The sequence below is a fragment of the Phalaenopsis equestris genome, unplaced genomic scaffold, assembly GCF_001263595.1.
Source record: "Phalaenopsis equestris unplaced genomic scaffold, ASM126359v1 Scaffold000421, whole genome shotgun sequence".
Lineage (NCBI taxonomy): Eukaryota > Viridiplantae > Streptophyta > Magnoliopsida > Asparagales > Orchidaceae > Phalaenopsis > Phalaenopsis equestris.
The window spans coordinates 1,152,610-1,170,856 of record NW_018164862.1 but is presented as its reverse complement, the minus strand read 5'-3'; the positions used below and the strand labels follow the sequence as shown (position 1 = coordinate 1,170,856).

Genomic DNA, 18,247 nt, shown 5'->3' with positions numbered 1-18,247 from the left:
TATTGTGAAGATATGGTGTACCCTAGTTCCAAGTCAACACCCAGGGTCAATCCTAAAGCCAAGTAATCCTATAGGGACTCTTCTTGAATTCTCTTATAATGATCTTACCTACTAAATGCTAGAGGTTAAGATCAATATGTGGAATTTCAAGTTGAGTAAAAAGAATAGTTTTGAATTTTTAATGGTGGGGTACCTCTTCTAATTTTCTAAGACTAGTCAATAGGAAAGTCCTATGGCTAGACCTAGGCTACTAAAGAAGTTTTCTAGACCTCAACCAAAAGTGAGGTCAACACCAACTTGGGTCTTAAAAGTACTAAATTGGTGATGAATAATTCAATAAATCCATTATATAGCTTGGATTTCTATTTATAGGAGGTAGGGCTACAAATATTCACTAAACTTTAAATACACAATCTTACCCCATTAAAATCAGTAATAAAATTTAAGTTTGAATCTATTCTAATCCAAGAGAGAATAATTCCTAATAAAATAAATCAAATTAAAAAAAAATACTAGTCCATAAAACTTAAATGGGTCTAAAAATTTTGAAAACTTGTCTGGCTCAACTTTGTTTTAGCTTTGTTTGAGTTTTGATAATTGGCCTATGGCCACTAGGATTTTTGTGTGTTGTTTAGGCAGTTTGATGGTTTGTACTGCATCAATAGAGCATCAATCATTTTATTAATTATAACCTATTATTTGAGGTTTATGTAATCTGTAGGATGCGAAGTACGTTACTTGAGACATGGACTAGAAAGGCATACTGATTACTATATGAAGTCAACTTGAGTGGTTTAGACATTTTTTTTTAATAATACTGGAATTGTGAAAAACATTGTATAGGCTGTCAAAGTAGGTGCATGTTTTAAATACTAGAATTCATGAAAATGTTACTAGATTATAGCATTTAAAAACAAAGAAAATTGATAAGTTGAATGTTTGACTGAAAACATCGGAACTAATGAAATTGAATTCCATTATACGACTGTAGCTGAAACCAAATTTAAAATATTATCACCTTCTTTTTGTGTATCTCTTGAATCAAAGTGATGTAATTTTATGGTTTGGCCGCATCTAGAAGAATGAGATAAATGTATGCTTGAAACGATTTATTCTGTAATTATAAAAGCGATCTTTTATAGCATCTTAATAACTCATGGATAAATGCTATTTTTTTTTATATGAAATGAAGACAAGTTTTAGCGAGTTTCATCTTTTTTGTCATCTCCTTTTCAGCTCTATATGGCACCAATTACACATGTTGCTAGATATCGGGAAAGCATTGATTTTTGGCGTAATGTTTATGGGATTGATAGTAAGTTAACCAAATTTATTTATATAATCTTATGTTTCAGCCATTATGACTGCATTAGAAGATCTTTTTCTCACTCAATGTAAAGTTTTTTGCTGGTCAAGAAGTGCGCTTTTGTTTTGGGAAATTAGCCTACATACCACACAATTCTTATATATATTTACATATCTAAAACCCAAAGTTTGATATACATACTTATAACACCTTGGTGTCATAAACCCATGCATGAAAAGATCAATTTCACTCTTAAAACTATAGTAATGGTGGTATTTTGGATATGATGTTAAAGACTTTAGTTTTTAGATATGTATATACATAAGAATTTTGTGGTATGAATGTAAATGCTCTTTTTTTTATTCAAACTTTAAGCAATGTTAGAAGAAAAGCTAAAATAGAAATGTGGGCGCGTGGTTATGAAGTAATGAAAAATAAATATGTTGTTTTTTTTTTTCTAATTTGAGATGCTTTGTTTCATTCTCTGCGTTTGGGATTTGGGTAAAGGACTATCTTTTGATTGCAGTGACTGCCATGTTATCCCTTGCGAAACAGTATGCTTTTGAAGAGCCATGTGTGGAGACAATTTCAGGCGAAAATGTTATGACTTGGCCATCTGCGGTAATCTCTCATTCGTAACAGATTTGTTAAGTATCAGTTATATGATTGTTATTGAGTGTTAGATTGGCAAAGCTTCTGCTGCTTATTTCGGTTATCTTGAACATTAGAAGTAGTTTCAACCGTTAAAAGTTGAAAAGCAATTTTCTTAGAACTGTGGCTTAGATGATTTTTAACAAAGGTAATTCTGTGAGTTTTAGTTGTTTTATTAAATTAATAAATATATTTATTGTTTTAACTAATTTTAGATTAAGTAAGACTAATTTTCTTGTTATAATGATGTAAATTATATAAAATTGATTAATATATTCATTTCAATCATTCAATTAATCATATTAGTGTCACAGTAATTTTCGACCTAACTGTAATGCTAATAATACTATAGGTAATGATTTTAAATGAAGTTATCCACTTATACCCTGAAACACTATCATGTCACTCAGATAATGGAGCATTATACTTGATATTGGAGTTGACCCAAACAACAATAGTAAGCAAATATTATTACCCACAAAGCCAATAGATGGTTGCAACATAGAATCGGGAAATCGACACACGGAATACTGAAATAGGAAATAACCGGATGACTCACGACACACGGCTAGGGTAGACCTTGGGCGGTGTAGGTGGACTGGAGAACCTAGGAACGGTGGCTAGGGGCAGTTTTGGGCTGCGGGAACAACAGCTAGGCTGCAGGGAGGTGGTTTTGGTGGCTGAGACAACAACGAGGCAGACGGGGATTGTTTTTGGGTGGCTTAAACAACAATGACAGTGGTGGGGAAGTGCTGGAACAGCAGCCAGGCAGTAGGGATGCTGCTCAGGTGGCTGGAACAGTGGTGGACAGCAAGGCGAGGGGCTTACGGGCCTGTGGCAGCAAGGCAGAAAGCTGGGAGAAGAGAAAGCTGGGAGAAGGTGGATGATATCGGGGATAACCCGAAATCTGGTTGGAAAACAGATTTTATTATTAAAAAATAATGGGGTTACAATCAATACTCAATACAGGAAAAGAAAATACAACACATCCGGATAGGAACCCGTGGACAATGGTGATGAGGGATTGGGGTAGGGGGCGGTCAGTTGGAGGTGTGTAGGATGGTTTTCAATGTGGGCAAGGAGGGGAAGAGAGTTGTGGCTACAAATGGAAGCATGTAGGAGGATTTGCGGCCTACTAGGGAAACCAAGAGGTGGGTTGCAACACAATAGGGAAGCATGGAATGGTTGCAGTATAGTAGGTGGGGCTGCGGTAAGGACTCTCAGCAGTAGCAACAGCAGGTGAGCGAGCAGGAGGGGAATCGGAGGGATTTTGCAGAGATAATCGCCGCTTTGGAACAGGATATAGTCCGAGCACCACCTGTCCTCGGATACAGTCATAATAAGGGAAAAATGCTGACAACAGAAAATCTGAAATCAGAAAAAAGTAAACCCTAACAAAGAAAATAACATATTTATAATAACGAATAACTAGGAGGGGTACCTAATACCGGAGTTTAACCAAAATCACGACGCAAGACATGATTTTATTAATGACTTGAACATGGTTACAATGAAGATCTAAAAGAAGGAAAGAAAACACACAAAGCAAATGTGTAAAATAAAGGATTACAAATAAGAACTCGACAAAAGGAGACACAACAAACTGACGAGGAGGAAGTCCGGAGAGGTGGGGCTAGATTGGCGGTTGCAGTGAAAACCAGAGAGATGTCAGATGACTGTGGAAGAAGTTGGATAGCAAGCCAACTATCACAAAGGCACCGAACCGCAGTGGGATGAAGCAGTTAGGGCTACGTAGGGAGGGGAAGCTACAGGAAGGTGATGTGATGGCTGCGACTTGCAGGTGAGCTGCAAGAGCTGGAAGGAGTAGTTGGAGGTTTGGCCTCCAGGGGAGCTGCAAGAAAGGATACTGTAGGTGGTCGAAGGGCTACGACAGCCGGCTGGAAAAGGTTGGGTGGTGGCTTGTTGGTGGCTGAAAGGTTGTCCTGAAGGAAGATTAGGGCAATGACAACCTGCTGTAGGTCTGCAGAGTGGGTGGACAACAACGAGTAGGGTGGAATGATAAATAAATATCTCGACAGGGTCGAGCTACAGCCGGGGCACCACACGGTCCTTTGAGACAATTACCACCTTGGACTAGAGACAACCGAAGCACCACCTTGATGTCAGATACAACCCTCGAAGGAAAAATACCAAAGCTAAAACCTGAATTCAGATATCAAAACAAGACCCCTAACTCTAAGCACATCATTTATTTATAATGAGGCTCAGACTTTATTTTACGCAATACTTAACATGAGAAAGAAGAATAAAGTCAGGATTTAGATTTAGAAAAAAGGAATAAAATATTCAGAAATTCTAATTTGAAAATTCAGTTTAGGAAAGGGATTATAATGAAAATTTTGTTTTATGAAAGATGATTAAAAATATTCATAAATTCTAATTTAGAAAGATTTATAATAGGAAAGTGCTAAGAAGGAAAGAGGGGAAGGGGAGTGACGCGGGCGCTTAGGAACATCGCCCAGAGCGGGGCGCTTCGAAACAGTGGGGTCGAAGCCCCGCAATATCACTTGAAGTGGAGGGCACCGTGGCAGTCGGGAGAGTCCGCGACCACTCTATAAGGATCGCAAACTGCGATTCCGCGGTCTCGAACCGTGGTACTTCGCGAGATGCTGCAATCGCATGCTAAGAGGAGGTGACTACGAGCCTTCATTAGTCGATACTTGGGCTATCTCGAGAATATTTCGCATTGTCTTCTTCTAGGAGTTTTTGGATTATTTTTGTTATTTCCAACCTTTCCTTTTATGTAGAAGTAGGAGGCTATAAATAGGTGTCCCCGACGTGTGGGGGAGGCAGTTCTAGTAGAGTGTCTTCTAATCTTCTTTGTGGAGTTTTTTCCCTCTTGGTAGGGTTGTATCCGACGACAGGTTGTGCTTCAGTTGTATCTTGTTTCGAGGTGGTGTTTCTCTTCCAACCTCCCTTGCTTTTCTCACTAATCCCTCTTCCTACCTCTCCCATAACTGCCTACCACCCCCTTACACCTCCAACACTCTACCGCCACTCATACTACTACAACCCCGCTGTCCTACCTACCCACAACCAACCAAACACTATCACCACTACCCAAACACCTCTCGACATCTCCCATCTTACCTTATCACCCCGTCGACGCTACCAGCGCCGATGCCACCTCACCTTCGGACATCTCCCTACATCACTGACCGTATAAGATTTGTCTATTATTGTGTTTCCTTTCTATTTAGTTGTATTGTTATCCTATTTCTACAATAATAAAAGTTTATTTCTGTGTTCCTCTATTCTTCTTACTAATTTCGGTATTATTTGGTATCAGAGTCAGCTCAATCCTAGTCCTATCTTATGGTTCCCCAGCATCCGCCCTTGGCCACCTCCATCAAAATTTTTTTATTCCAATTCTCAACTCTAGTCATGTTACCGCATATAGATACATCATGCTCTATTTGGGAAGAGATCCAACATGAAATTCGTCGTCTACAATGGAGACTAGCCGAGCTAGATGACGGGAACCAAGAAGAGATTACTGTCGACCGTGTTCGAGAGAGTCGCGGGGAAGACAGAGACGAGGATCTTAATCCATTTCACAGGGAAGATCGCAGCGACAAAGAATGTCAGCCGCACTGTTTTGGTATTCAATATCAAAGGAGATCGAGAAAAGTGACACTTTATGAAAGTCGGAGGGACTTTGGCATCAAGATGGACATTCAAAAGTTTGAGGGAAGCGACCCTGATGAGTTTATCAGTTGGCTGCAATTAGTTGAACGATTCTTCTAGTATGAAGATGTACCAGAGGACAAACAAGTAAAACTAGCTACAATTAAACTTAAGATTAATCTCCTTATGGTGGGAAAATCTACAAAGGCAGTGGAAGAGAGAAGGAAGCGAGAAGATAGTTAAGTGGGAGAAGATGAAAAGGGCTATGCAAAAGAAATACCTCCCAGGACATGTTTCTAAAACTCCACAACTTGCATCAACAAGATCTATCAATTGAGGAGTTTACGACCCAGTTCGACCACCGGCAACTAAAGTGCGAGCTGACAAAGCCAGAGAAGCACACGTTCGCCAAATATCTTGACGGCTCTCTAAAACCCGCCTTTAGCAATGTGGTACAGCTACAACCATACTGGACGTTGGGGGATGTCCAGACATTGGCCCTGAAGGTAGAGAGACAGTGGAAGCAAAGCAGACAACAATCATAGTTCAGAACCCCACATTCAACTAAGCGGTCACCTGCAATTGCTATAACTAACAAGGGTACATCGAGAGGGAAATAATAGAATTGGACAAGGGACTGCAAGGCAGATTAGAGCAGGAAAAAGCCAGAAAAAGGTAGTCCCTCCAATACAGTGCCAGCCAGTAAGTGTTTTCGGTGTCACGATTACAGTCACATTGTCTCTAGCTGCCCAACAAGCCGCGTCGTCACCCTCACAAATCAAGGCGCCGTCGAGGAAGTTGATGAAAAATCAGAGAGCCCAGAAGAAGAGCTTCAGCTCCACGAAGACGAAATAGAAGCACTAGTCGTTTGACAAAGACTACAATCCAAGCTTGTGCGATACCAATCCTGGCTAAGGCATAACAATTTTCGCACTAAGGGCACTGTCAAGGGGAAGATCTGCAACAATCATCGACAGTGGCAATTGTGAGAACGTGGTATCCACAGTCATGGTAAAAAAGTTAGAATTGGACACACAGAAGCTTCCCCAATCATATTCATTTACTTGGCTGAAGAAGGGAAACGAGATACGTGTAGATCAACAATGTTTAGTTGATTTCTTCATAGAAGATCAGCTACACGAACATATATGGTGCAACGTGGATCCCAAAACTCAACATGACGAGTTCAAAAATACTTATTCTTTCAAGAATAATGGGAAACATATAGTTCTACTACTTGTTATGGATATCAAAGGCGGGAGCGATAAAGAGGTAGCATTAGTTACTCGTACCACTTTGTAGTCGGTCAGAGATTCCCCTATAACACTAGCATTAGTGCTCCTGGAAGGAAACGAGAAGAAAGAGAGATACCAACAATATTACAACCATTTATACAAGACTTTCAGGATGTTATGACTGATAACTTACCAAAGGGATTACCATTGCTAAGGGACATTCAACACGCCATCGACCTTATATCAGGATTCGTATTGCCCAACCGACCAACCTATAGATTAAGACCTGCAGAGTATGAAGAACTACAATGACAAGTGCAGGACCTCATTGCAAGGGGGCCAGTCAGAGAAAGCGCCAGCCCTTGTGCAGCCACGACCCTAATGGTGCCCAAAAAGGATAGATCGTGGCAAGATTACCATTAAGTATCGATTTCCTATACCCCGCTTGGAGGATCTCTTAGACCAGCTACATGGAGCCATTATCTTCTCCAAGATAGACTTGGGCAGGGGATATCAGATACAGATGAGGCCAGGGGACGAGTGGAAGACCGCCTTGAAGACACGGGACAGACTTTATGAGTGGAATGTTATGTCTTTTGGTCTGTCGAACGCACGTGGCACTTTTATGAGATCAATGAACCAGGTATTCTGACATCACATTGGAAAGTTTGTCATTGACCATTTCGACGACATTCTAGCATACAGTCGGTTGGAGGAAGACCACTAGCACACCTAAAGGCAGTATTTGTGGTATTGCTAGTTGAGCAACTATATGCCCATCTGAAAAAATGTCACTTCATGACAAGAAAGATATGTTTTCTAGGTTACATTGTGCATAGTGCAGGCATTCAGATAAATTTCGTAAAGATAGAGGTCATTGTCAGCTAGTTCGTACCACAATCATTCACCGAGCTGAGATAATTTTTGGGGTTGACATTTCTTTTATCAAAGATTTATAAAAAATTTCAGCACTATCACCTACCTTCAGACTCAACTTCTGAATGAGAAAGAATTTATTCTAACAACAGCAGCCTAAGATAGCTTTAAAACACTAAAAGAAAAGGTGACTTAAGTAATTGTGCTAGCACTACCTGACTTCAATCAACTTTTCGCCAAAAAGCATACACCAAGGTTTGCTCATAAAAAATATTTTTATCACTCATTGTTACAAATTTATCACTACTGAAATTACATTCTATGCATTCATTTTTAGATCTACTCAAACGAAGGCCTTTAGATTCTAAAGTGGATCTCCATAATTGAAGTTTTTAATGAACTCTTTCGCTAGCCTTATCCACAAAAAGGATATTGTCGCAAAAAAGCATACACCAAGGTACAACCTTTTGTAAAGGTCCAATAAGAGCATACATAATTAAAGCACAAGGATTTGGGCTTAAAGTTGATCCTTGATGTAATCCAACTAAAATAGGAAACTGCTTGATCAAAACTTCTTTTGTACGAACACAAGTAATAACTCTAGTATACATATCTTTAACGACTTAATATAAGTCATATCTGGACCTTTCCTTTCTAGAACTCTTCAAAGAACTTCTCTTGGACTCTTATTGTGAGCTTTTTCTAAATCAATAAAAAACATATGTAGATCCTCCTTACTCTCCCTGTACTTCTCGATCCAAATTTTAAAATCTTGAAGTTTGCTCATAAAAAATACTTTTATTTATGTCTTTTAAAGGCCCTCATCTAATTCTAATGTTTCATTGTATTTTTTATCTTTCAATTCTTCATCTTAAAATCAAAATTAATAATCGCTGTTGAGTACTTAAATTTTTGTTTGGAATAACTTTACAATATTTATATTATCGACGATCTCTTTTTCTCATAAGAAATTAATCAATTAGTGTTTTATTAGATTCATTCTTATAACTAATAATTTGTTAATTTTTTTCTTAAATAAAGTATTAGCAATAACAATTAGTTAAAAAAATCTAACATGATTCTACATTCTTCATTAATCATCCAAAACCGTAGCGACAATGAATATTTCTAAAATCTTCTACCATTCTACCAACATTCTCATTTAGATCTCCACCAATATTTTTTTTTAAAAAGGAATCTTTTGTATTAATTCTTCTAAGTTATTCCAAATTTTTTCTTTTAAACATATATCTAAAACTAATTGAGAAGCATAATCACTTTTAACATTAAGAATCTTAGTATCAATAACAATTTTTAGGGTTATAATTCTATCTTAAATTCTTTTACTTTTTTATGACATTATTTTTCAAATTCTTATATATAATTATTACTTACACCATTTCTTGTATGACTCCTGCTAGCATACCAAAATTTAAAACCTAAGGCGATGTCTGGCAACAGATGTGATTTAAGTTATTAGGATGTAGTAAATCCAGATTTACTAAATGCTGGATGGAAAACCGTATGACAACAAAATTTCCTAAATTTCGCTAATCCATTAAATTATTTGAAAACTTCAGCGTAAATCCACCCTGATCCCCTGCATACTCCCTATAAATCCTGTAAATCCTCTGATTTGCATGACAACAAAATTTCCTAAATTTCGCTAATCCATTAAACTATTTGGAAACTTCAGCGTAAATCCACCCTGATCCCCTGCATACTCTCTATAAATCCTGTAAATCCTCTGATTCACTGGATTTAGAATTTACTGTCGACCGCACTTTCATTCTGTCCAAAGTGACCGTCCAACAAAATTTAGCTTAAATCTCACTTTAAATCCATTGCCAGACAACTCCTAAGCGATAAATTTCCTTAACATTTTCTCCAACAATTCCTAAAATGCATAAGATATTTATCATTCGATGTGCAATAATATCTACTAATTTCATTAAATTACCTATGAAAGTACTTATTTTTCAAGATTCTATAATAATCTTAGTTTAATGGACTAACATCTTTGCCCGCATCTGTAAATAATGTGAGAAACTTTATTTACTACTACACCCAGAAATCGTTGTAGCGGTATTTGCTTACTTTTCACTATATTCAGGTCATACATCACTTCACTTCTTAGGGATGCCCTTACATTCACACTATGATTTATAGGATTCATGCATGATATTTTTGATAAAAATATTACGCTGGTTCTCGACTACCTAACGCAACCCTCCATTTTTTGCATATGGGGCGGTAAATGACAAACCCTAGCTGTAATAATCATGTCGGTATGAATCTTACGTTTCGGGCTCAAAATTTACTTTATTTGTAGGGTCCACTTGGTCAAGCCATGTGTCGGAATGTAATTGGCATCTGGGCTTAATTCAGCTTCCGGATATCAGACGTAATATTTCTTCATGAAATTGACCGTTATTTACTCTAACCTTCTCAAAAAGTTTTGATTTGTTGTTAAAATGAAATTTACGTTGATGTAGAATTGAAGCATGATTCTGCATTCTTTTGAAATTGCTACTCACTCTTTGTTGTTCATAATTGTATGCGACCTTTGTAAAAATATTTCTATCTTTGCCAAACAGGTGATGCGTGTGGATTGCAATGCTGTTTTACCGGAAGAACTAGAATCAATCACTGCAAAATATAAGTTTATATCAATGTTGCAAGGTAAGCAGTGCAAGGACTAATTTAATAGATTTGTTCATGGATGTGTAGGAAATCAAAGGAGTGATACTCTTATTGAAATTATATTTAATATGTCCTAGGATTATTTTTGTATGGCTTTACCAAACCGATTGATATGCCCTAGGAGTTGTTGCCTCTTGTTAGTGTGCTTGCTTTGCTCGATGGTTCTTGCATGGTGTGATATGACGTCCTTGCACTCTTTTTGTGCATGCTTGTTTTGATTTCTTTGTGCACGACACACCCAGAAATTTTAATTTTGTGATATGACGTGCTTGCTTTGTTCTGATTGAGGATTATCAAAACAATCAGAAATTTTAATTTTTTTTGTAACTATTGTTAACTTTTGAGAATAGAGTTGCATGTTTTCATTGATAAAAAAAGGGGTATAAATAGTTATTAAAAGACTCAAATAAAAGGAATGACATAAATTTAGAAGTAGAGCAACTAAGAAATACGTAAATATGGAAACGAAAAATAAATGAAGCAAATAAAAACTAAAAATGACAGCAACAGTAATTAGCCTAATAATTAGACTAATAACACTATATTTTCCCCTCAAGTTAAATCATAGATAGCCACATGTTCAACTTGAATTTTAAGTCATAAAAAAATAGTCGAGGAAAATTCTTGGTAAGGATATCTGCTAAATGACCATTGGATGAGACATTATACAAATATCTTCTAAATCAAGCTTCTCCTAAATGAAGTGTCTGACAATCTCTACATACTTTGTGTGATCACGCTGGACCAAATTATGGGAATGTTAATGGTGGCTTTATTATCATAGAACAACTGGAGAGAAGCAGAGATGACATACATAATTCACAGAGTATTATGTGTAACCAGAGAGCTTCACAGATTCCCAAGGACATTGAGCAAAACTCGGCTTCAGTACTGCTTCGAGTCACAACCGACTGTATTTTATTTTTTTACATGATAAGATTTCCCCACACAAATGAGGAATATTCTAAGATAGATCGCCGATCATGGACGGACTCGACCCAATCATCGTCCGTATAAATAACAATAGAATGAGAGGTGTGTCGTAAGAAACACAAATCTGAGCCCGATTTCCCTTTTAAGTGGTGAAGAATCTTGTGGACAACTCAAAGATGACGCTCATATGGATCATGCATGACTCACAATACCTACTGCGTGGCAAATGTCGGAGCTAGTATGAGCAAGGTAAATGTGTCCCCACATGGTGTTGATCGTGAGTCTCCGGAGCCACATTGAGAACATCCTAACTTCTCATTGGGATCCATTGGGACCGCCACTAGTTTGCAAAGGAGAATGTTATTCTCTCTCAATAGATCAAGCTCATATTTGCGTTGAGGCAGACAAATGCCTCGAGATGACCTAGCAACTTCCATATTATCAGAGTGATCTCAAGTCTTTTCTTCAAATTAAGTAGCAAGAATACATGTCAAAGACTCCAATGTTGTATATCATCACCTGTGAGTCCAATATCGTCGACATAGACAATAAGGATAGCAATTTGGCCACACGAGGAATATCAAAAGAAGCGAGTATGATCTGATTGGGCCTGAGAAAAGCTATGGCCCACTACCACCTTTGTGAATTTGCCGAACCAGACCCTTGGGGATTGCTTTAGTTCGTAGAGTGACTTCCACATTTGACACACTTGCTCCCGGGAAGAAGTGGATTCAAAGCCTTGAGAGAGGCACGTGTACGCCTCCCCTGTAAGATCCTCGTTTAGGATAGCATTTTTGACATTAAGTTTGAGCAAGAGCCAATCCAAATTCACAACAAGGGATAACATGACTCAAATGGTGTTTAATTTAGTAACCGGAGCAAATGTCTCCTCATAATCAACTTTGGATGTTTGTGAGTTGCCTTAGAGACCAATCGTGCCTTGTTGCATTTAAATGATCCATCAAAATTAATGTGGCGCTAAAAATCCTGCAGCACCCCACTACTTCCTTACTATGAGGAAGATTTACAACATCCCACGTATGATTCCGCTGAAGGACATTCATATCATCCATAACTTCAACTTTTTGGGAGGGGTTTGCTAATGTTGCCTCAAAATCGATAGGAGATGACGATCCGTTAGTGCAATAGCAAATGCCTTGTAGGCTGGCGATATACTGTGGAAAGAGATATATTTTGCAGTGGAATAAAGAGAGTTTGGCTGATCACATATCTCACTATGAGAACTCACCTCCTCATTTGGATTATGGTTAGTGCAGGGGATTTCGACCGAAATGGATTACAGGTCCTGTAAAGAGGTAGTGGGCTCTAGAGTAGGAATATTAGGACGAGTGCGCCTAGTATAGGCATGGAGGGTGGGAGGAGGTTCTGGTTGATAGGTGATGGATCCAGAGGGACGGAGCTCTCCTTGGATATAATAGTGGTTAGAGAAATATCCATAGAAGTCAGATAAGGAACAGTGTACAAAAAAATCTAACCCCCCCTCATGTGAAGTAATGATAGGAAAGTAAGGGACACTTTCAAAGAAGGAAACATCAACACTCACACAGAGTTTATTTGTGATAGGATTAAGACACCTATAGTCTTTTTGAGTGGCAAAATATCTGAGGAATACAAATTTTTTTGACCTTGGATCAAGTTTACTACGACTAAGAGCAGTGTTTCGAACGAAAGTTGTGCACCCGAAAATTTTGAGATTAAGAGTGGTGAAGAACCGATTGGTAGGGAAATATGACATCAAAATGGCTAAAGTTTTAAAGTTGTAAATTTTTTTAGGGACTATTGATGAGATAAGTAGCAGTAAACACAACATCATTCCAAAATCCTTTCGAGACATTAGATTAAAATATAATGGAACGAGCCACTTCGAGAAGGTGTCGGTTTTTTTCTCTCAGCTATCCCATTTCGTTGAGTGTTTGTACATGAGCTATGTGTGGAAGATGCCCTTTTCAAGACTTCACCTAAATAGAGTTAAAAAATTTACAAGCATTGTCAGTTCGAAAGACTTGAATTGATATTTTGAATTTTGTCAAGATGGAGTAAAAATTTTTGAATGTTACAGTAGCTTCGGATTTATCTTTTCAGATATAAACTCACGTCATTTTAGTGTGGTCATCAATCAAGATAAGGAACCACTGTTTATTAGTGTAGCTGGGAGTGTAAGTGGGTCCCCTTAAATCACTCTGAATAAGTGAAAAAGGAGCGAAAGGCGTGTGAGAGTGGGATGTATATGTAACACAATGTTTAATTAATTGAATAATCTCACATTTGAAGCTAGCAAGATTTTTATTAGTAAACATAGACAAATACATTTATTTTAAATATTGAAAACTAGGATGATCCAAACAACAATGTAACAACATAATGGGACATTCAGTGGATCTAGAAAAACTTCAACTTCTAGATGTCATATCGTCATTCTTCGTGTCTTTCTCTTGGAAGGAGTAGAGCCCGGTTATCCTCTTAGCGGTTCTAACATCCTCCCTTAACGACTATCTTGAAAGACACAAACATCAGGGGAAAAATGAGCAACGCAATCAATGTCATGTGTCAACTTACAAACAGATAAAATGTTACACTTCAACAGAGGTTCATGTAACAGTTTTAGGGTGAGACCGACTATTAATATAACCGACCATTTACCAGTAATGAAATTACAAGAGTCATCAATTTTTTTTTAACTGTATCTTTTCCGGAGCATATATAATATGTCGAGAAAGCTTGTGAACACAGTCATGTGGTCTGTGGCATTTGAATCAATAATCCATGGACCAAAAGAGACAAAAGAGGTGAGCGTCCATAAGAATATTACCTTGACAGACATGGGAGGTGGGTCGGAATAGTTGACTGGATCTAAGTAGCTTAATTAATTGCTCCATCCGACTCGGGTGATTCTAAGAGTTGGTTGTGGCATTATAGATTCAGATGTCATAGCAGAGGAGGAATTGGCTGAAAATTTGTTTGTTGGTTTATCGTGGAGTTTCTAATACTTGTTACAAGTATGATTGGGTTTGTGACAGTAGTCACAAGTGGAGCCAGTGGCTCGAAATGGCATGGACGAGTGTTGAGTACTCTTAATGACCAAGGTAGATGCTTCAGCTGAAGTGGACTTACCAAGCATAACAAGTCTCTGGCTCTTTTCGTGTCGAATCTCTGTGAATGCAGCACTAGCGGAAGGAAGGGGATCACAAGGATACAGCCCCAAACTTCATCAAGATCTTTGTTAAGGCATGCCAAAAGTTGGAACATGTGATCTTTTTCTATAATTTTTTGAAAGAGGGAATAATCTGTCGGAAATTTTCACGTGTAGTCATAGCAAGGATTACATTCCATCCATAAGGCCACAAAATCATTATAGTACTGAGTCATAGTCCTCAATCCCTGTTTTGCCTCACGAATATTTTTGGAAATCTCATAAAGTTGGTTGGAGTTCCCTACATCTGATTAGATATCTTGAACTACAGTCCATAGAGCACTGACAAAAGGAAGAAACATATACGAACTGCCAATTGCAGTCTCCATGGATTTAATCAACCATGACATGACCATGGAATTCTCCGCTTCCCTCGCTTCATGCGTTCAGTTTTAGGAGGTTCATGAATCATTCCCGTGAGATAGCTGAATTTTCTGTCTCTTGACGAACAAAGATGCAGCTTGGGACCATTGAAGAAGATTAGATGTGTTCAGTTTATGGGTAATGATTAGGAAGTTCTTGTAGTTTTTCGGTCCTTTGTCTATGGAGGAATTGAGATCGTTATCAACCCTCCAGCGGACTCGAGTACACAATCGGGAGAAGGCTCGATGGTGGAAAAGTCCATCATGATTCCAACTGAACCAAATGTGATGTTGGGCTGCCGAGACATTGGGAGATCTTGAATGCTGGACAGTGGCAGGCTTGGCAGCTGGAAACAGCTCTAAAAATAGCTGCTGGGAAAAAAGGAGCCGATTGGAGAAAAATCAGGTCGACGACTGGGATCTCCGGTGACTGGAAACAACCACCAGCAAGTCAAGATGCAATTTGCAGGGGCAGCACTTGGGATATGGCAGCTAAAGGCCTGCCAAGTGGCTTGTTTGAGGGCGCTAAATCTTGCGGCAGGAAAGAGCACAGGAAAACTGATGGTTAGGACAGAAATCCTGCAGGAACGATTGCAGGTGATCGGCGCCTAGGTAGAGGTTCTAGGGTTTTGAACCATGGATCTAATACCATGTTAACTTTTCAGAATAGAGCTACATGCTTTCATTGATAGGAAAAGAGGTATAAATATATATTATGAGACCCAAATAAAAGGAAAGACATTAATTCAGAAATAAGCCAACTTGAAAATACATAAATATGGAAATGGAAAATAACGGAAGCAAATAAAAGCTAATAATGACTGCAACAATATTTAGCCTAATAATTAGGCTAATAACTCTAATATATATCTAGATGTTGTTTGAGTTTCAACACGTCCACTACACTTTTCTTGTCAAGTATACATAGCCTATTAGTCGATCATGTCCCTAAATGCTGCATTTACTCCTAGATCTTCTCAATTGACTTGTTTTCTTTTTCACTATGAAACGTGAGCTTAGCTCTCACGTTTCTTTATATTAGTTTTCACTTAACTGGCATATTGAGTTTGCCCTTGAATTGTAGCATCTTCTCATTCCTGTCGCTTAGATTCATTTGTATACTAGTTGATCCCTAAGTCAAAGTTTCCCATCTATTGTTTGGTGACCATTCCCCACCACCAAGGCCACCTCACTCAATTATTTACAAGAAGGAGCATTTATATACATAGAAATTAATTCATATATGTTTACATATCTCACACCTAAACTTTCATATTTACACACATAACACTCAAATTTTTATTCTCATAAAAAATAGCACTATTATCATTTTTTAGAAGTGAAATACTCCATTTCATGCATAGGTTTAAAGCACCAAAGTGCTATGCATCTAAATATAAAAGTTAGATATCAGATATGTAAATACATAAGAACTGTGTGCTACGTATGTAAATTCCTTACAAGAATTGCTTTAACATTTCTCCTTTTTGCCTCCCACCCTCATTCACTACAATCCCTACATATATTGTGACCTTTGGAGCAAGTCCGTCATGTACAGTCATTCATGTGACTAACCTCATTTGTTAATATTAAGTTGATTCTATGTCTTAAGTTGATCCTTGATCTTTAATATTCTTTTTTCCTACTAAAAAACCTAGGTATTAAGTATAAATATATTAATTAAGCTGACACATTGCTTTTGTGCGCATGTTAGCCCCACTGCACGGCTTCGCCTTCTGGTTCGATGTTGAATTTGATGGCCCCCAAAATGTTCCTTCGAACGAACATCTTCATACCCTCGGAGCTTCTCCAGAGACGATTTTACATCCCAATAACAGAATCACAAAACGGGTCAAATCCAATGAGGCTATTGTTCTATCAACCGCACCAGAGGATGATCCTACCCACTGGCAGCAGGTATTCTTCATCAGATCCCCCTCCCCAATTATTTGCATAAATATATTTTATAATTTTCTGATTTCTTTCTTTTTCTACCCATTTTACGCATTTTAATTACATATCATAATGTATTGCAGACCATTATATACTTCTACGATCCAATAGAGGTAAAACAAGACCAAATTATAGAAGGCTCAATCACTCTCTCTCAGAGCAAGGAGAATGCAAGATTCCTAAACATCCGCCTGGAGTATAGGTGGGAAGCAATTACTCATTTTGAGCGCAGCCTTTTTACATTTTAATCATTGTAAAATTTCTTATTTCCTTTGCCCAGCTCCGGAGGCCGATCATTTGTAAAAGAAACTGTGATGAGGTGATCAGATTGCTCTAAATATAATTCTTTCAATTTCGATTTCCATTGCTGTTAAACCAGTTCAGGAACTTCTAGGTAAGATTGATCTGTTTGAAAATTTTTACTTGCACAAATTCAAAGAAATTTATGATTGAATACGCCTAATCTTTTATCTGCAAATATTATATATATATATATATATTTATTATTTACAGATGATTTGGTAGATGCAGAGTGATGAACCCAGGTGCTCTGAAAGTTCAGGTTGGCGACTATTTTCATGTTTCTATTTGTCTTAGTTTCCACGTAGTTGTTTTGACAATTTATTTTTTTCTTATTGTTTGATCGATTTTAGGGGATTTGTGTGGATTTTTTGTCTGTAAATAGTTCAGGTTTATTGTCGCTGTTGAAAAACCCTAGCCCTGATTTATGTGGTGCCATAGGAATTTTCTCCTTCTTACCTGGAATATTCTATGGAGTTTATGTATTCATGCATAAGCTTACTATTGATTCGATGTATTCTATCATGCTCTTATTGTGTTATTATTATTATTATTATTATTATTTATTATTAATTTATTTATTTATTTATTACACTTCAATTCTGTTTAATATTTATTTTCTGAAGTGGTATTTTTTTCGTGTATATATTTTGATGTGACATTCTAAAATGCTATATAAATAAATATAAAAGTATGAGTATATGTGATATCTAAATATTTATGAATTATGTGATATGCATTGAAATCTTCCTTTAAAATATCAAATAAATACAGCACGCTTTACAAGATAATCACAGTCAGTCTTCACCATGGAATATTGGTCGAACTCCATATTTTTCATGCTATGTGACCAATTTATCTCTAGTAAATTACTCATTGAAATTTCTTTATAAATTTGAGCGGCAAACCAGAAAGATTTTGTTAGTGCGGTAATTTATACTGCCTCTGAAGCTATCTCAATACCAAAATTTAACTCGGCTTTTAAACGAACACAGTAACCGCATGCATCAGATGTTATTAATATGTAGCCTTATATATATATATATATCCTAAATGCTGCATTTACTCC

At 37.4% G+C, this 18,247-nt stretch overlaps 1 protein-coding gene across 1 annotated transcript in view; it reads left to right on the top strand.

Annotated features, from left to right (window-relative positions):
* LOC110027251 (probable protein arginine N-methyltransferase 6) overlaps nucleotides 1-17,686 on the top strand; it is a 71,436-nt gene extending 53,750 nt beyond the window's left edge. Inside the window, exons 8-14 of the mRNA XM_020728599.1 lie at nucleotides 1,237-1,315; nucleotides 1,833-1,927; nucleotides 10,314-10,398; nucleotides 16,640-16,842; nucleotides 16,962-17,080; nucleotides 17,159-17,272; nucleotides 17,392-17,686. Of these exons, the coding sequence (XP_020584258.1) occupies nucleotides 1,237-1,315; nucleotides 1,833-1,927; nucleotides 10,314-10,398; nucleotides 16,640-16,842; nucleotides 16,962-17,080; nucleotides 17,159-17,201 (624 nt within the window). The 3' untranslated portion in view covers nucleotides 17,202-17,272; nucleotides 17,392-17,686. The remainder of the gene's footprint in view (nucleotides 1-1,236; nucleotides 1,316-1,832; nucleotides 1,928-10,313; nucleotides 10,399-16,639; nucleotides 16,843-16,961; nucleotides 17,081-17,158; nucleotides 17,273-17,391) is intronic.
* The last annotated feature ends 561 nt before the right edge of the window (nucleotides 17,687-18,247 follow it).